A 19,557-nucleotide genomic window follows, 5' to 3' on the forward strand; every position below is an offset into this window, starting at 1 on the left:
TCAAGGCAAGTTGGTCACTGGGGTTGTCGATTTATGATGTTAATCTCTTGACAATACAGACATTGTCATGAGGCCAGTGAAGAAGAAGAAAAGAAGTCCAGCCGATACAATTCATCCATGGCAGGCATAAATCATTTGCAGATCCTAGGGCACAGTGGTTCCATCATTTTTTGACAATCTGGACGACATCTTCGTGGTGAACCACGTGCTGCAGGCCAACCCTCTGTGGGCTGTACTTGGTGCTTGTGCCCTGAAGGAACAGGAGGAGAAAAATGTGTCGGCAATCAAACAGTCAGCATGGAATCCATGCAGGTCAAGGGCTGCACATAAAGCATACTAGTGAACAACATCTGAAATTCAAACTCTATTTTACACACTGCAGCACTTTTCTGTGGGCTCTTGTGTTACTGCTGTTCATTGTTATTGTGCAATGTGAAATACAAACCAATGGGGGTGGTAAGAAGATTGCAAAGAAAGGAAAACATGAGCATACTCATCGCGTTGAGGTGTGACACTTCGCTTCCCTCATTTTAGTAAGCCTCGCACAAATTGAAATTACTCATGTGACTCAAGAAATCGACCTTTGTTCACATATACATAGCATCTGAGTAGCTGTCCGATATCTTTTCTAGCTGAAGTGAACATCGTACCACTTGGATGATGCAAATATAGAGCGTCTCCCTTGCAGTGCTTCAGCGGTTTGTCTAGAGTACTGAAGTTTATGCAACGTGAGTGGAGTAACCCTTGGTTTTCTGTCGTCTGCATATCATTTGCGCTGCCGCCTGCTGCCCTTGCCTACGATCGAGCCACCCTGGACAATGGAGATGCCTGTAGCATTTTGGCGTAGTGGCTGCGCTTGTAGGCTTGCAACCCTCAGAAGCTTGGACAGTGGCCGGCAGCCACCAGTAGTTGCTGCGTGCCCCTCAGTGGGAAGGCGCACTGATTCGAGCGACGCTCAATCATGCCGACTACTACGAGGCCTCTACAGAGTCCTGGCCTGGAGTTGTGTCGTCGAGCCTGCAGAGCTGCTGCTGCAGGTTACGGATGCTGGCGGTGTACACCAGAGATAATGTTGGCATGCATGCTACATACAAAAGTGCATGAACCTTTCCTTTGCGCAGCCACTGCTGCATGTACACTGGCTCTTTTTCATGAAGCGCACGATGGTAATAGACCATGTAGCATGTTTTTGCCATAGCATGCGGCGATCTAAGGTTGGGGGGATGTGGGGACGCTCAGCTTTCTTGTGTCCCCTGAGGTTGTTTTCTCCACATGGCTCTGTAGCACGTGCGGCACCAGCAGTTCGTAGTTGTTCAATAATACCAGAGATTACTCGAGTGTTATCCCTGTGTAACGTTACGCTGGTCGAACCAGTCGATATGCACCAACTCGTCCGGCAAAATACCATGTTAGTAGAATTCATGCCTACTAAAAGTGCCAGAAAAAAAATTCACAGCGTTGTTGGGATGCTCTTTGCTTCTTGAACATAGTCCAATGAAGGGTTTAGAGGAAGTCAAAAAGGCAGTGAGATGGTCACAAAGCCACAGCAGGCAACTCACCCAAACGAGTGCATACTTGAAGACATGGACAATGCTGCGGTGGATTGCGTGACACTGCGCAACGGGTAAAGAGAGAACACCATGAGAATTTCGGACGCCTTGTCAAAGACATTTGAGAACCCTCTAATTTTTGACAGGCAACACCTGCAACTTTGCATGCACTATGCACACCTCACTGTGACATCTCGCATTGCGGCTAACGTGCAGTAAGGAACCTACCCCTCAACTTGGTCAACTTGGCAGTAGGTGCCTTGAAACATGAACAAGGCATCTAATTGCCATGCCATGCAACTGCTCAATAGAATGATTCATGATTTGAATGTTTCAAGTGCAACTGCCAGTAACAAGAATGCAACATTATAACCCCTTAGGTGCCAGGTCTCTTTCGGAAATGCAACAAATTCAATTTCTAAGTAATTATTAGAAGGCTTTAAATGCAAATGTTATTTATTGGCAATATGCTGCTGAACATTTAACATAATATTTAATACATGAAAATTCTGAGAACAATTAGGACATATTGTAATTATCTGAATTAGTATAATTAGTGCACCTCAAGCAACACGGCCTCTTTCTTAGTGTTATTTTAACTTAAACACCTCTTAATCAACATCAAAGTTCTTTGAGTCAGAGTTCTTAAGAAGTTTCTGAATTTTTGTGACGTTAAAAAGACGAGCGGGCTTTTTTCGATGGTCTGCCATGTTGGAGGTGCGAGCAACACTCGCAGTCAATAAGCTTTGCCGTGCCACCTGACATACAAAAACAAAACCTACAACAAAATTTCAGTTTAACAAACTTCTGAGTAGATGATGCAACATTATACAGATGTTTCACGTTCGTGAATTATCTCGGCCATGGCCAGGGGCATTCATCAGTGGCCAGTCGAGCATACTTGGGTACAGCAATTAGAGGGTTAAGTAGCTTACCACATGCTCAACCGTTGCGTTCCTTCGCAGAATAAGGCCACCATCAAAGTCAGGAGGAGCTTGAAGACAAACAGAAAAAAAAAAAAAGGCATGTGAGAGGGAACCATTAAGACACTTTACAGTGGCACGGTATTCTTTCTTAACTTTATCTGCATATCCATGGGTAGAAAAAGGAGGTATTCATTAGTAGGGAAAATGAGGGCCAAATTTCCATGACTAAATTTCGTGCCAAGACTACCATGTCTGTGACACCAGTGTAATGTCAGAGACTTTATGGTATAGTCAATGTTCGTCATAATGAAGTCGTGTCAGCCACAATACCTTCTTTCTATCCGGTTACTCGTTATAAACATACACGCAGCTATTGGCAAAAAAAGAAAAACTGCGGCCAGGTCTATGCCTAAGAAGCGCAAGTAGGGTGCCTCCAATGGGCCAACAAAGTGTCTCCTGTGGATTTTGATAGCTCGTTGGCACTTCGCCGTGCCGATACGAGGTACGGGAACATAAATTACAAACACACGCTCTGCATCACCGCGACGACGCAACCGTCCAATTATAACGTGGGATTGGTACGTTGACATGCCGACTGCAGTCCAGCCAAGCCAAGCTGCTGCCAAGCCTTTTCTGACAAGGAGGAGACGGTACGTGGATTGACGTACTCGGCTGTCAGTCCAGTCAGTGTGTGATCTCATGCTTGATGACCGATAAGGTCTATGGAGTACGAACATATTGATGGTGAGCTTCCTGTGACAGCTTGTCCCCCCCGCCAGCTTCACTGCTTAGGCCACTATGCCTAATCTGCGCTGCTTTGTCAGGAGTTGGCAACTGAAATTGCGAATTTGTGCCTAGTTCACATGGCAGCAACTTTGTTCATGGCCACTACGTTTGCGGCATCGCGTGGCAGTTTATGCCCAAAAGATTGTGCAGCATCTGAAAATTCAGTTACTGCCGTTATGCATAGCTGCTATGAGTGGCGGTGCTGCAGGCAAGATCTGAAAGATCGGTCAGCGAGTGTATTTGACACGTGCCCTATTTTTTTAAAGGGTGTAGATGAGAAAAAAAAAAAAAAAGTCTTACCATGCTGACAGGTGCTGATCACATTACATGATATGCTAAATCCCTCCAATAATACAGTTAATCTCTCCTAAATACAGTTAACTGTATTTAGGCAGACATCAAGATCTATGGTGTCACAGATAAGGTAGCGGAGTGTTGAGTTGTTTTCAGCAAGTTGTTTTCACGTCGTTTCGAGGCTTGCAAAACTTATGCTCACAGTATGACTGACCTGTTTCATATCTCACAAATGCAATTATCAGTCTGCCTTAGTTCATTAATTTCTCTCCGTAGCATCCCTTCAAATAACCTGCCTTCCAAATCACTTGGCTAGCAAGAGCACACACCAATGACGCAGAGTTGAATTCAAGACAGCCACTCACATCCGCGCTTTTTGGTGTAGACTCGAATCAGAGCCAGGTATTCCCACAGCCTCTCCAGGAAGTAGTCCAGGTTCAGTTTCATGTTGCAGCTGCACAGGTTGGGCAGGTGCAAGATGCAGGCAGATATAAAGAACAAATGCAAATTAGTTGAAGGCTAATCACATCAAAATTTTAGCTTGCGTTTTCTTCTTCTTGGAATGAAAGCTGGGTCACTGCAGACCACGCAGAACTATTATAGTTAGAGAATTCCTTTGAACCAAGAATGCTAGACAAACAATAACCAATAATTTATGGACAAGGCAGAAACCGCTGATGACAGCCAATGTAAGTAAATAGCCAAACACTTATAGAAGGCTATTCACTTTGTTATAAGGAATTATGTGCTTGATGGCATATGTACGTTACAGTGAGGGTATTGAGGCAGCACTTGCTGTTTCATTGCACAATTCCATAGAGAACAGAGCCGTCAACCAGCACATCTGCAGCGGCCTATGCAGTAGCATAGGTCGCTTTTCAAATAGGTCGATTCATCATGTGCAAGCCGTCTCCGGAGACGCCGGCGTAGAAAGCAACTGCCATCCCCCTCTTCTGACGGAGCCCTCTCCCATACAACATTACGATTGTTTTGACAACTAAAACTGATATTTTCAAAAGAAGTTGATTTTTACACTCAACTTCGACTAGGCAGAAAAATCGATTAAAGCTGCCCGAAAGTCAGAATCAAGGAAGAGGTTAAAAGGCACGGCGACCTCCTGGAGCTCAAGAACACGGCCATATTAAAATGCAGGTTGAATAATTACTAGCTGGAATTAACAGTACGAATGAATTACGCACACGCTGCGAGGCTCACCTGACAACAACACTGTGCGGCTGGCGGGCAAGCCGATCCACCTCCTCGATGGCGATCTGGTCGATCTTGTTGTAAACGTAGACGCAAGGCAGGTAGACCCGGTTGCGGAGGATCACATCAATCAGCTCATCTGGGGTACAATCCTCACGGAAAAGGACTTCGGCATTGAAGATCTCTGCATTGGGAAACATTTGCAGTCACACAACCACGGACCACAAAAAGCAGCGAGCTCTACGTCTTATTTTTCTGATCTCATAAATTCAGCTTTCTGCCAAGCAACTGAGCCTCTGAGGAAATGTGGCTCTCAAAAAAAAAAAAAAAAAGAAGAAGTTGTGGACATATTTTTCATCTCAGTTTAGGATTAGTACAACCAGCTGCACGGAAATAGGCAACATAGGCTTGTGCAGTGCTTCGTTTATAATTCTTATGGTTAGCAGTGCAACACTTCAGCCAGTACTACTTGCAATGGTGTTTCGCCTAATTAAAACAACAGCACATGAGCCCATGGCCATTACTATTCAACCTGACTCAGCTATTCCTGCTCGTGCCACTTCAGCATCAAATGGCACTGCTGCTGGTATGGCCAGTATAATGCAACACCAATTAGCAAAAAATTAAATGTCTGTCAAGAGCTATCAACGGCAGCATTGTAATCTTATCAAACGTCATGTTGAAGGTTTCGTCATGTAGTAGCCATTACCATTTTGCTGCATTCACACCGGGGTATTAGGCGTCTGCAACAAACGGATATCTCCTGCCGACAAAATGCCCGGCCTTTCATACTACTTGTGCACTGTGCTGCCGGAGCACTCGAGATGCTGTGAAATTTTACTAGTAGCACCATCTGCCGAGCATGCACCATATTACACAAGCGCACGGGTATCCCAGCTCGCGTCGAGTTTGTGTTTTCTTGTGTATTTAAAATTTTTTTCCCCATTGATCGCAAGGACAAGCGCCCCGACAAAGAAGACGCGATACTTCTGGGCCCCCTGGGAAGCACATTTATGGCTATGCATCAGGAGCAGAATGGGCCTTTGCCAAAGCGTAGATGGCGTCGGTGGTGGGTCTGGCCTGCTCTACAAGACTTCCGTGTTCTGATTGGTATGTGGCGAGGGATTCCGGTGGCAGTGGCGGCAAAGATCGGTCTCGGAACCGAGTGTGCACAAGAGGGCCTCTTTGGCGGATCTTGGACTCCGTGCCGCTCTAGACGCTGCATGCCCCGGTCAACTGCTGGCACAACTGTTGAGACCCCAGCCCAGGTGCAGTCACTCACTGTATTCGTGAAGAACCATTTGGACAAGCTTCTCGTCACACTTTGTCAGATTGCATGTTGAGTTGAAGCTCAGGCCTCCCGCTTTCTTTTCCTGCGATCATAAGGGCAAGCAAGAAAAACAAGTGTCTCAGACAATAAGAAACTGTAATACCATCCACAAAACTTGAAAAAACATCAGCAAGCATCATGCCTGGGCAAGGTGTAGTTGCAGTAATTATTTCAGAGCTAATCAACACATCGTGCAGGGCCCCAAATGTATAGGCATACACTTTCAAAATAATGCTGCACAAATAGCTACGTGGCCTCATAGTAGAAGACATGCGGTAAAGCGTGAAAAAAAAAAGGCTTGCTGGCAAATCTACGTGTAGCTTTTTTGAACTAACCTGTGAACATTGACAGAAAGAAAAAGCGAAGAAAATATTAAGAGTAACTTTTGTTTCAGCAAGAAACAAACCAACTTTTGGATACAGTTTTGTCACACAGAGAGTATCATATTCATGGTTAACAGTAACATATTCACAAATATGCACAAAACGCCACACTTTGAACTGTGTTCACTACACGCCAACAAAGGGCTCACACCATATTACAAACTTCTGCAAACAAACTGCCACCACAAGCACGCACTGGAGCACTTAAGAACAAGACATCGCTGGTGCAATGTTAAAATTTCTGAAAAACTGTGCTGTTTCATAACAAGTTAGTAGTCTTTGGCCTAAACACCTCTTCGTGTATGAACTGCATGCGATGGCGTACAGAAAATTTGTGGTGGCTCACCTTGAAGTAAATATTTGGCGGCAGCTTGTTTAGCCTGATGCCAACGGCTTCCAACTCTTGCTCCAGCAGCTTCCTAGAAAACAGAGTAGTTCGGAGTTTCGAATCCACCCAGTGAAATTTGAACTGAAAGACAGTAAACGAAACTACAACCCTGGGTTCCTAGAGGCTCTTCACAGCATAATCTAAAGCGTAATAGAAATGTAACTGAGACAAAAATTTGCCAATTTACAGACTTTCATAATGACAAGTGTGAGAGAGATGTAGCATACCATCATGGCAACATATGCTAAGTGTTTGTGATGCACATGTAGCCTATAAGATGTGCAGCAAGCAAATCTGCTATGACATCCTTAATAGTTTCGAACCTTAAGGGGCATTAAAGCACAACAGTATATTAGTTAGGCTTGCAAACTATTATTTTAAAACACTATTTTCGTCAATTTGGCAGAAAAAGGTTCATTATTACTGGTTAAAATAAAGGCAAGACTACAATTTATCGAATTTTCAGTTTTCTTTATAGTTTTTTTTTTGTATTTGGGACACATTTCTGCAGGAAAAGTTCTTTACAAAGTTGATTCTATGGTTCTTCTAGAACGCAATGTAGTCCTTTTTCAACGATAAACAATTAACCAAACCTAATCAAATGCTCTTGCAATCTATGCCACCACGACCAGCTGGCGCAAGAACTTCAAGGCGGTGTCACCACCTACTATTCATCTTCATGGCTTACTGTATCTCCTCTGACAGAACGAGTTGCCTTTTCTCTATTGCAGGATCTTAATTTACTAATAGAGCTCTACTTGATATTCCTCCTCAGCTCCTTGGTATTTCTTTTAACGAATCTCAAGCTTGCTTAACACTATGACTTCATGCAAATCCCTCTCTTAGAAGGCTGTAGACACACACGTCTTCCACAAGAAGTGAAGAACTAAGAACACAGCTATCTCGAACTGAATCAGTCCCCTTACCGGTGCACCTCACTCTTGCCGGCGTCCAGCATCATGACGACAAGGTCGGCAGTTCGGGCCACGGCAATCACCTGGCGACCTCGTCCCTTGCCTAGAGGGCGACACGACACCAGAAAGGAATACGTAGACATAAGCTTGATACAGCGGTAGCTCTGTTCATGCTTGACACGAGAATGCCTTAAGGAACACTGATGCACATGTGGTAATAACACAGAGAAAGTGCTACATTTTAGCCCAGCAAATATTTATCTAGCCAGGTTGGGAAAGGAAGTCCGCTTGGCAGAACAGCACCTCCACTCAAGGCAAGTGGCTTGTTACGAATGGACTGGTCATTACTTTCACATTTAGCACATTGACACAGCTACAAGTGTCGCTATGGTGATGTGCAGTATTAATAAACCCAAAAGCAGGACTTGGAAGGCTGGGATAGCAGGGGAAAAACACTATATAAAGATGCACATATGGTTCGTAGGTACACAGGAAGATAGAGGCCTGAAGTGATTGACAATGGTCAAACAAGGGATGTCACTGAAGCCGGCGTTTCAATAAGGGGACAAGTCCCGTTAATTAAACGTTGGGCCCAGCCGCATCCCTTGCTTGACAACACAGTTGATCACATGGGGCCACTGTGTGTTATTCACTCATAGTGTCAGCATGGGAGCCGCAGGGTCAGCCCTGATACGTTGCGATGCTGTTTTTAAATAATGTGTGCAGGTCTCTTACTGCCATGAGCGACAGTGCTCAACTTATCTGCTGACATAACGATTTTGACAGCAACAAGATCTCCATAAAGCAATACTTAAGTGAGACAGCAGCTAAGCGCTCAAAGACCAGGTTTGTTGTCTTAATGCTGTCCATATGTTTCACTACACCATCGTCATCAGTCCAGAATGTGCAGTTGGGAGCCGACGCGCCATCCACTCAGCCGTAGTGTTACATTCGCAGTTGTCAATTTATGTGGGGTATTGTGCACTTCGTAGACTGCTGATAGCGGTGGTGTCTGTGCACGTACTTTGGAGACCACAGCAGGCAGACAGACAGCAACACGAAAATGAACAACGATGCACAATGCTAGAAGCAAGGAGTCAAAGCTGTACCTTGAGAGGCACCTTCGATGATACCAGGCAGATCGAGAAGCTGTATGTTGGCCCCTTTGTACTGCAAGAGACGTCACGGAAACGTTAATTTTTCACGTTTGCATAACCAAGGATGAGTGAGTGTACATTAAAGCTTTCCATAAAAGCATCTGGTCGTTGTCCAGTTCAAGAATTGACAGGAGATAGAGGCAAGAACAAAATGAAGAAGAAAAGCAAATACAATTGAATTTCAAAATTTTATGTGCCAAATGAGCACACGGGCTAAAAAAGAATTAAATTCTGGGGTGTACATGCCAAAACAATGATCTGATTATAAGGCACACCGTAGTGGGGGGGTTCCGGATTAATTTTGAACACCTGGAGTTCTTTAACGTGCACCGTAATCTAAGTTTAGGCCACCATGGGAGCGGCCCAAACATCACGGTAAATGAATAACCAACTAGCCCAAGCAACCACCCTCGTCCGAACATCCCTTTTGTTTTAGTGCTAACGAGGGTTTCGACGGGAATTTAAGGTGCAGGCTCCTTTCCCAAGCGTATCACCCCTGAAGGAAGCCGAACGCCAAGCTGGGGTACACTTGTGCCCATTGGAACCAGTGGGTGCCCAGCTGCGGTGGGAATCGAATCCACAACCTTCCGCAGCCGAGGTGGGCGCTCTACCACTAGGCCACAGCTTCTGCATTTCGCCCCCATTGAAATGTGGCCGCCGCAGGCAGAATCGAACCACACAGGCTAGGAGAGACTCCTTAGTCGAAGTTTCGGAATTAAAAAAGAAGCAACCAACACAGATGTACACAGAGTGTCCAGGTGGTGGAGAGGTGCTCTGTATGTGTCCATACCTGCCTTTCTCTCAAGGTTACTTTGTGCCTGTGTACCACCTAAAACTTTCACCAACCAAAGCACTTGAGGTCTCAAACGTCTGGTTCCTTTTGTAATTTTCCGTTACTTTAAGATTTCTTATATGCATTAGGTCCCACTCAGACCAGTGTTTATTGAAAATCCAGTTTGTGGACATGAACGAAATAAAAACAAAAGTTTAGTGGCATCCTAAAATGGACGCCATTCCTGTTGAAGAAGTGTCGAGCGATCTCACCTCAATGACGCCAGGGATGCACGTGAGTGTGGTGAACTCGTACGATGCTGATTCGCTGTGGGTGTCAGTCATGATGTTGAGCAGCGTGGACTGTAACAATAAGTTGATGAATATTTATGTTAGCAGAGAGCAAGACCATCAGCGTGAACTTGCAAACAATGTAAATATTTCATGTTGTGTAGCTTGCAGGCTAAAGCGTAACTTTACTGGACGGAAAATTGGATGCGGGCTTTTTTTTTGTTCTAATTTAATCCAACAAACACATAGTACACATGCCAAATGCGCTGCAATAAAGGCAGTAGATCACAGAAGTGCAAACAAAAGGAAATAACATATGCAAGATAAAGAGTTAGGATGGGTCACACCGACACAACGCATTGAACAGCTTCACTGACCAAACAAAACAGCACCAAAATAGCTTGGCGGTTATGGTGCAAAACACGTGAAACCATATGAGGAAAGGAACGCTACGAGGCATTTCCTGTCTGGTCATTTCTTTATATGGTATTGCCTTTCTTTTTCACGATAATAAATAGCAACAAACTAGCCCTGCAACAAGTAGTGATAAGCTGAACGTAAGTGTTGGTGCCACAAGAGCAGGTTGCCAAGTACTCGGCAATATATATATTAAAAGCTTATTCACTTCTTAAATAGCAAGAATCACAGTTCTCTTACCTTGCCAACAGATGGAAAGCCAATGAGAGCGACACGCGCATCGCCTGATTTCATAACATCGAAGCCTTCCCCCTGAAACAAAACAAAGATTTGTTAAAACTTTTCCTTTGGGATTTTGTAAGCATGTATACAATGACGGAGCACATTTAGAAGACGGTTATATACAATGTACCTTTTTCGCAATTTGTTCTTATCGGAACCTGTTTGTGCGGACCTGACTGCGAAGTTATCTTTGATGTCAATGTCTTTCTTTTTTTAATCTACACATAGCATGTGCATGCCTTTTCAATATCACAGTACCTGATCTTTTTTTATGTTCCAATATTATAATAATTAATTTTTTAGTGTTTTATTAATCTATTGTGTACACATATTAATACCACCTGCCGCCTGCCCAGCCTCGCACACAAGCAAGGTTGGTTAGGCTGTAACTGTGACGTGAACGGATGTCATAAAAATTATTAAATTTGCTTAGTTGAGCTCGACATGGCTAACAGAATTCTGATCTCTGAGAGGTCAGCCGTAATGTTCAAGTGCACTGTCACATAATTTGCAAAGGTCTCTCCTACAGATCATGGATTGCAGTTGTGAGCTTGAGAGATATAACAATGGGTATAAAAGCGAACGTACCTTGCAAGCAGCCCATAGGGCATAATAACATTGCTATTTACACTGAGCAGCATTAAGAAGATGGGAGCAAGAACAGATACAAGACGTGTTCCAACTTTCAATGGATGTTCACTTGGAATACAAGCTCTTTTTCTGGCAGGGCATACTATCACAGCGAACATGGCCACTGATGCATACATACCAGCACACAACTCACAACGGTCAGTACGATTATTCCTCACACCTCCTTCCTTTCCATCGATATGGCCAAAGCCAAGAGATGATCACATTCAAAGTCAGCAATAAACATGTTACATAAGCAGGCACTGTACTGCCACAAATGCATCGTCTTACTTTTTGTTGGCAACTGCTTTCACTGAATTATAGATGTTATCACATTATCACTTGTTGCAAGAGTGCTTTCTGTATCCAAAACTTTGTGAACGTTGTCAGCAATTTGTTGGCGAGACAGAGTCTAATCAGACTGCATGCGCTACACAGACAGCACTATACAATTTTAAATCTACGCTATAGCACTGGCGATTACATTGGAATGTGCGGTGATGCATGTATAATAAGTGGACAGATGTGACCAGTGATCTTAAGTCTGATGTGTGATTTAGCTTGTCAGAGTCATCACTTTAGTGTTGCTTTGCTTTCTAGGGTACAAATAAAAAAAAAATGATTTCTCATTCATGCTGTCTGGCAATGTTTCAGCTTTCTTGCCTTCACTACATCATGACAATTAACAAAAATAATTTTGTTTGTCTTCAAAAAAATCAAAGTAACAAACCAATGTGTCTTTATTAACTTCAAAAACCAAGAAGTCAAAGAGCCATCCTAGACAGACTTTCCTAATCTAGCATACAAAAAAGATATTTATCGGTGTTAGCCGGTTGGTCTGTTTTTTGAGTTGGTTTTTGTGCATTGGCAATAAGCTGATACTGCCGATGATGTTGCTTCGTGATGCAACCCATGTGATTAAACAGTAGGTATTCACAACGAACTTACTTTTTCCTTTGATTTGCCCTGTGGCTCCAGAAGCTGAGTCCTGTACTTTGCTAGCTTGGCCTTGAGCAGGCCCAAGTGGTATTCCGTAGCTGTGCACAGGAAGACACAAGCAAACACACTGTTAACAGTGCATGAACATGCAGGGAATTGGCTCATTTCGGTAAATCATTTTGTCATCACAGCCACTACTGACGTTGTCACTTGGTAGTACTAGCATAACGCTGTGTTTCCAAGCATTTAAATACTACAATGATTATTTAGTCGTGCTTACATGTGCAGGATACAAAAGTGCTCGGAAAATTTTAAGTAAATGAACACTTGGACCCTGAAAACTCGACAGACATGCTAAGAGGATCGTAACGGTTCCTCCTCACGTCTGCAAGCATCACATGTGGCGCCTTTCGAAGCACCAAGCTGCAAGTTTTAGATAAGAGAAACGAAGACTGCAAACTAGAAACTAATACACCGGTCACAAGGTGCTCTTTAAAGCACGATCGCAAGTGCATTGTGTGACTGGGGTATAATTTTGCTGTCTTCCTTGCGTGACAACAGAATCTATAACGAAACGCGGAGATGGGCTTTGAAAATCCAGGGCAGTTTACTCTTTCCGAAGGTGTGACCATCGTGTCTTCACTAAACTCCACGAACGTGCCTATGCAAGTCTATCGCGACAGCTGCATGACAAGTACTGTCGTCACTTTCGTGCCACACACATCTCCGCCTTAATTTGACATCGGCCTCATCAACCACTGGGCGCAATAGAGTCTGCTGTAGCGGCGCCCGTCAAAGCGAATAAGCAGACTCTATACACGCACCCTTATTTTTCTGCGTCCGAGAGATTTCTCGCTCGATTTCGCTGATCTTCTCGAGGATACCCATGTTGACTCTTGACCGCGCGGCGTCCCGTTACAGAACTTGAGGTGGAGCCGTCAGCCGGTACGTTGGAGCGTCGATAGACGTAGTGACAGACGAGGGTCGTTGTGTATTAACATCCACAAAAACAGCTCAACAACACGCCGTGGCCGACCCTCACTAGCGAATAGACATGGTGGACGCCGCCATGTTTGCCAGCGCGAGAGCTTGTAATGCCCCCTGTTTGTCGAATGGCAAATGTCAAAAGTGCTTCTGAAACTTAACACAAGTTGCAAAAAATTACAAGATTTAACACGTTAACTAAATCTGATTGAATAGTTGCGACTATTCTTGAAGCACAGTGGCTTCTAAGAAACTAGACCAAGGACAGTGATTGGCCTGCTTAAGTCACGTGACAACTGAAAAAAAAAAAAAAAAAAAAAAACACCACTCCGATAATTCTCAAGGGCGCCGCTGCTGGCGAATGCCGCTGGCGTGGAGTTCGGGAATTGCATTAGCGCGGCGGCCGCAACACGCAGTACGCGTAGTCTCGGAGACGGTGTGGAACGTTCGCGCGAGTTGTTGGCATTGTGGTGACCGACTCGAGGAGCGAGCAAGAGCTCGCGAGAGGAATCGACAATGAGTGGGGAACCGGTGGACGACGGTCTCGTCCGAGTGTGGTGCGACGGATGGTGAGTAGCAAGCAGTACGCGGGGCGCGCGATGCCGCCCCGGCTTCTCTCAAGACGCACGAAATAGCTTTGGTTTCGAGCTATCAGATGACGGGGAATCTTCCGTAGTACTACACACGGAGGCGTGGTCCGTCGCTCCCCTTTCGCGCACCGAGATGGCGTGGTTTGATTTCGTTACAGCTCTTCACTTTCTCATTGAAATTGAGCGCTAGTTCGTCGGTGAGAGATATCTCATCGATAGCAGACACCGCGGGCGGTATGCTTAAGAATGTCTAGATGAAGGATGAGTTTGCATAGGATAGAGATGGAAACTGTTGGAGGCTCCGTTTGGCGCCCCTCCGAATTGCAATAGCCGAAAAAAAAAAAAAAAAAAAGACCGCGTAGCTTGACTGCTCTGCAAGCATCGATATGTCGTGGCTGCTGATTAGATATAGACGTGGGCCAAGCACTTTTTCGTGCTGACGCGCCTCGGTGCAGATGTTTGGTTTATGTCTAGTGAGCGTGTGTATCGGTTCTGGTTTCGTACGCAGGGCCGATTGCAGCTCTAGTGCGCATTGGGTAGGTTGCATGCTGCCCGAAACTGCAACCTCCTTTTAGCACTGGAGGTGTTTAATGAATGGGTGTGCGCCGACATACTCCTACGCCTAAGATATTGGAAGTTCGTTGATACGGCGCACGTATATTGCTCGATCAGTGTGATAAAGCGGCCGACCGAGCGAGAGAGCCTTGCATTTGCAGGTCAAGGGAGTCTACTCCCGAAGAATTAGCTTATGGATACATAAACTGGTATATACTTGGACTCGAGTATAAAGTCTTTAGTTGCTGCTTTTCTTCCTGGTATGAAAAGAAAGAGAAAATCTTGTTAATTTTATCTGTCTTAATTGTGATCACACTTTTTTTTTTTTTGTGGCTTTCATGTGTTATTTATTGTTCATAGAACTTGTTTTTCATTTTAAGCACGCTGTTTTGCGCGGAACCAAGAATGACTTCAGGGCATGACGCACTCGTACATTACAACGGGACACCAGCTGTCCAGTCTTGAAGTTATTTTTGGGGTTTCATACGCAACAGCACGTCCATCAAAAACAATGTATAACCAAACCAAGTGGCAGCTTTACTGCAGAGAGCCTGTTTTCTCTTTATTCCGCGCACGTAGCCTTTGTGTGGTTAACTGTGTGGTTTCATGGCGTCTAGCACAATAAGAAGCTGAATAATAAGAACCGATAAGGAGGGCTTTGGTAGTAGGAGCCGCTAAGATGAATAATTGCCTTCACAGCGCACAAGGAAACGCAATAAGGATGCCGCGAGACCCGCATTGATTCATTAACAATGGTCCAGCTGTGCCGAAGATTGACAAACACCTGTTTGTTCTTTTTTCTTCTTCTTTCTTCCATATAGCTACGACATGGTGCATTTCGGGCATGCCAATCAACTCCGTCAGGTGAGTATTTATTTCTCAGCTGCGCATAAACCGACAGGCAGGAAGCAAATGAAGCTTACGGTTGTTCTCCAGCTCCACCCACAATGCTATGTTGACAGAATAGTTACGTTGCCTTGGTGTGTGTCAGTGCCCTGATGTAGTCATTTCGAGAGTGTACAGTGCCTCCTAAATTTTGCTAAAATGCACGTGTAGTGTACAGAGTGCTGCTGTGCACAAGGTTGCGTGTTTGATTCCAGTCCTGGCTTCCACATTTCAACACAAACGCTCTTATACAGTCGACTCCGGTTAATAAAAACGCACTGGGAAGTCCCGACAAGGAACCATACATTGCTATGGAAAGAAAGCTGGTTTGGTTTGAATGAGGAAGCATGTTGCGGTTAATTCTACCCCCTCCAGCTCCCCCACATGCTTGTAGTGGTCACTAAAACGTTGAAAATGTGAAGAAATTTGGCCGATGATGCTACTCCTAGGTGGTGACAGTGGCAGCAGCAACCGGTCCTGAAGTGATGATGACCACTTGCACTGTGCCCTAGGCGATGTCTCTTTTGAGTATTTAGCCAGCGCCGGTGATAGTGTCGAGATGTGTGAGCCACTGACTGACAACATGTATAGTTATTGCATTACTGTACTGAAGCGCAGTCTGTCGACGATTACTTCAAGCAATGAACAATATTTGAATTCGTTCATTTTTGGCACTGTTCATTTAATTTGAACGTTCAGATAATTCGACCAAAACTTGCAGTCCCGCAAGGTTCGAATTAATGGGACTCGGACTGTACTGCTTAAATTTAAGTGCATGTTAAATAAACCGAGGTGGTCAAAATTAATACGGAGCCCTTGACTACGACATCTCTCATGACCCACTGGCAGCTTCGTGACACAAAACCCCACATTTCAACCAACATGTATAGAGAACAGTGAAGTGGCACTTCATTTGTGGAGATGCGTACCCTTTATACTTGCTTTGTACTACTGGTTGTTCTGTCCCTGTCTGGATGTTTAATCCTTCTGCTAGAATACATTCTCGCAAACTCAACCAACTAGCCCTGCTAGGTACCCTTACCTGCTTATTGTTTGCGGACATCTGTGGATACGAGTATCAGGACCATGGCAATGTTTAAATAAAGGCTACAGGAAAAAGTGCTTGAAACACGTGCCATGGAGCGGAAGTGTTGGAAAAGAACAAAACATGACGAAAATAGAACTGCGTTTCAAGGACGTGTGCTCAAACTTTGTTGGTTTCGTGACGCTAGCCTTGGCAATGGAATTTGCATGTGACCAAGTCTTTCCTCATTGATGCAGGCAGCGAGGCGTGAAAATTGCTTGAAGGAAGTTGTGTTGCCATCTAGACAGTGATTTTGTAAACAGGAAGTTATGAATGTGCAAGGTGTTTTTTTTGTTTTTGTTTTTTCGTTTGCTTGCAGAAAGAAGCAACAATACAATTTTATCTTTCAAGGCAGTGTTATACTTTAGTCAAAAGCCTCTGTTCTGTAATAACTTCAGTTTACTGCATGCAACAAAGTTCAACCGTGTCCTGTATTGGTAATAAACCATTTTTTTATGTGACCACACCCAGAAGTAACAACATGATCAGAGTTGCATGCTAGCATATGTTAGGCCAAAAAACTATACACTATTTTCCTAGCTTATGCACTTTACTGGCTGTTGGCAGCTTTCCTAGTTAAAGAATGTCGCATATCGTATTTGTAGTTTGTGTTGCACGTTACTGGCGTGCATTTGTTTTCGCTTTCACTGGGGTATTCGTTGTGGAAATTACAGGGAGTGTTATTTAGCACGTACAGTGTCACATATTTTGTTCCAAGGAGTGAATGTTATATGCACTTAATGCATTTTGTTTTTTTACATTTAGCTGTTCAGCAGTGACATTATTTTTCTATAAATGTATACATATATTTATTTTGTGACCAGAAATGCAGCCAGAGCTTTTTTTAAACACGTTCTAATTGTTATTATAATAAAAGTGCTGCTCATAAACTATTGCTGTAGTGCGGTAGTTTATCAGTTGTTTGAGTATCCGTCTGCAGAAAAATAAAGCTCCAGAGACTGAAAAATATTGTCGGTTGGTCCCAACAAGAGAATTCCATGAAACAAATGTAAGTGGTAACGTGCAAACAGCATATGGGTGCTAATAATGGCTTAATGTCTGACAAACGAACTATGCTTCCTAAAAGCAAATTGCTATTAAACAGAATTTGTCTATAACTGTTTCGGAAGATACAGTTCACTGTTGACCACCTTAGCAGTTATATTTCATTGCTCAGTTTCCGTTCATAAGCAATTGCATTAACAAAGTAGCCTCATTCCTAGTCATTACTTCTGAGTGAAGAAAATCGCTTCATGTCAGCCTACCTTCACATTTGTTAGTGTGGCTTTGCTGTTCTGTCCAGTGTCATGACAAAACATTTCCTGCACGAAAGAGCATGCATTTTCCACCAAGCTGATTAGCAGGTTTCAGCAAGTGAACTTCAAGGTTACACACTCACGTGTTAAGTGTGGCTTGACTACCAAGTAGGCATGTTTCCTTCGTGTTAGTGTGCAGCCTACGTCGTTGGCAGGCTTGTTGAATTCACAAAAGAAAACTAGCGAACTTGTTAAAATAGGCGCGTTGACGATAGCATGCAGAATGGATGTGACCAAGAAGTTTGCTAGACCTCATGAAGGCCTTTCTTTTTCCCCACTTAACCTTGGTGCATTCAGGCACCTGTTGTACATAAGTGCGAAAGATGGATGAAGGAAGTGCGCACATTTGTGTGGCCACAAGCCTAGAGTTTTATATCACTATTGCTGGAGGGAAACCTGGTGTTATAGTGTCCTCGCACATTGCCATGGCAATGATGGGTAGAATGCGGGGACTTTGTCCCGCTGGCTTTGTCCAATCCAATACTGGTTAATATGTCAAGCAGATGCGAAAGGGATTAGCCAAGAATACTGCACAGTTGAAAGGCAAAACAGCTGTTGTTGTGACCTCCTTCCCTCTCATGTTCCGTTTAGGTGCCCGTCATTCTTTCCTATTGCTGTCATGGCAGTGTTCTTGAGGCTTAAGTCGATAATAAGTGTGGTCTAGTTTCACACAAATTATGCTAATGACGTAATGACGATACCAACATGAACGGAAATGTCGTGCAGCTTGCGCTTTCATGGCTTAGTTAAAGCAATGGGCTTGAAAGGCATTTACACTCAGAAAAATGAGCACAGAATAGTGGACTGCAGCTATGGATTTAGAGGTAGACGGACTTTAGCTCGGCATGGCATACATGCATGCACTCTGAAGCATGCTTTGTTGGGGAAGGGGAGATTGTGTAACTACCGTCCTGTGTTGCCACAAGGCATTCCAATACCCAGGAAGTGTGCTTTTTCTGACACTGAAACTGCATGTTTGCCATGCATTTGCGTAAAGCACAACTTTTAAGCGCTTGAGTCGTTACACTTCAGCACTTCGTGTCTGTTTTTCAAGTGCAACGCTTTATCCAAGTTGCAAATGGCCCAGCAGCCCTCTGGCACCTGCTACGAGCCACCAGGACCATAAAACAAACCGCTATCTACTTTTTCTGTCAGTTAACAATTTGGACGGGATCCAATTGGCACATGCTTCTCGTAATCTCGCTTCTTGTGGTCGCTCTTCACAAACGCCGGGAGAGTGCACACCACGTTGCTGTTTTTTTTTTTTTTGAAAACCTGGCAACAACACCAGAAGCAGGTTCCTGGCTCTGCTGTTTGTCTATCATGCAGAGCTGGAGAGGGGGGTTGGGGCGCGTGGCACTCGTTTTTGGGGTCAGCAGTTGAGATAATGCGGGGATGACGTGGTGTGGCTTAAGGCTTTGACCCTTCTGCGGGTTATCAGACCGGCTTGTCTGCCCTTTTCCATGCAGGCCAAGGCGATGGGCGACTACCTGGTCGTGGGAGTCCACACTGATGGTGAGTAGATCAAAAAAAATGCGTCACAATGTCGGAGGGCTTTTTTTTTTTCGAGATCTTTTGTTTTTTACAAATTACATTGAACACTGAGACTGGCAGTTATTGGATACAATGAAAGTTTTAATCAGTTGCTTCTGTTTGCATCAAAACTAAGGATGCAAAATTTGACATGGAATTTGCTATAGTTCTGAACATTTTTATTCACATGGAGCGGTCTATTTTACTTGCAATAAAAAGAGAAGCAAGGAAAAATATTTGAGGTAAGCCAGTAAGTGAAATAAGGGCTGCCTTCAGATTAAATTTCTCAAACCAAAGGTGTCATCCTTTCGGTTGGGAGCGGCCATTGGGCACTGTTATATATTAT

The 19,557-nt window shown here is 44.1% G+C and overlaps 2 protein-coding genes across 3 annotated transcripts in view; one reads left to right on the forward strand and one right to left on the reverse strand.

Moving 5' to 3' along the window:
* LOC119453530 (developmentally-regulated GTP-binding protein 2) lies at positions 1 to 13,361 on the reverse strand. Its single transcript, XM_037715577.2, has 13 exons — positions 13,089 to 13,361; positions 12,274 to 12,362; positions 10,654 to 10,725; positions 9,979 to 10,068; positions 8,887 to 8,947; positions 7,790 to 7,880; positions 6,822 to 6,894; positions 6,045 to 6,135; positions 4,772 to 4,946; positions 3,922 to 4,010; positions 2,486 to 2,544; positions 1,560 to 1,613; positions 1 to 250 (listed from the first exon to the last, which is right to left on the reverse strand). Exons 1-13 carry the CDS (start codon positions 13,150 to 13,152, stop codon positions 164 to 166), a joined length of 1,095 nt encoding a protein of 364 aa, XP_037571505.1. The 5' UTR covers positions 13,153 to 13,361; the 3' UTR covers positions 1 to 163.
* A 248-nt stretch (positions 13,362 to 13,609) lies between these two features.
* Positions 13,610 to 19,557, forward strand: part of LOC119453531 (ethanolamine-phosphate cytidylyltransferase) — a 38,286-nt gene continuing 32,338 nt past the window's right edge. The window contains exons 1-3 of one of the 2 annotated variants that reach the window (XM_037715578.2): positions 13,610 to 13,817; positions 15,215 to 15,257; positions 19,148 to 19,193. In XM_037715578.2, coding sequence (XP_037571506.1) covers positions 13,765 to 13,817; positions 15,215 to 15,257; positions 19,148 to 19,193 — 142 coding nt within the window. In that variant the 5' untranslated portion in view covers positions 13,610 to 13,764. The remainder of the gene's footprint in view (positions 13,818 to 15,214; positions 15,258 to 19,147; positions 19,194 to 19,557) is intronic. The other variant, XM_037715579.2, reaches the window with a different exon arrangement.

The sequence above is a fragment of the Dermacentor silvarum genome, chromosome 5, assembly GCF_013339745.2.
Source record: "Dermacentor silvarum isolate Dsil-2018 chromosome 5, BIME_Dsil_1.4, whole genome shotgun sequence".
Classification (NCBI taxonomy): Eukaryota; Metazoa; Arthropoda; class Arachnida; order Ixodida; family Ixodidae; genus Dermacentor; species Dermacentor silvarum.

Excerpts from the sequence above, each read along its gene's own strand:
- LOC119453530 (XM_037715577.2), bottom strand. The coding sequence starts at position 13,152 with ATGGGTATCCTCGAGAAGATCAGCGAAATCGAGCGAGAAATCTCTCGG. Across the intron at positions 10,726-12,273 it reads AGGGCAAATCAAAGGAAAAA|GGGGAAGGCTTCGATGTTAT; the intron begins GTAAGTTCGTTG and ends GTTTTGTTTCAG. Across the intron at positions 8,948-9,978 it reads GCATCCCTGGCGTCATTGAG|TACAAAGGGGCCAACATACA; the intron begins GTGAGATCGCTC and ends CGTCTCTTGCAG.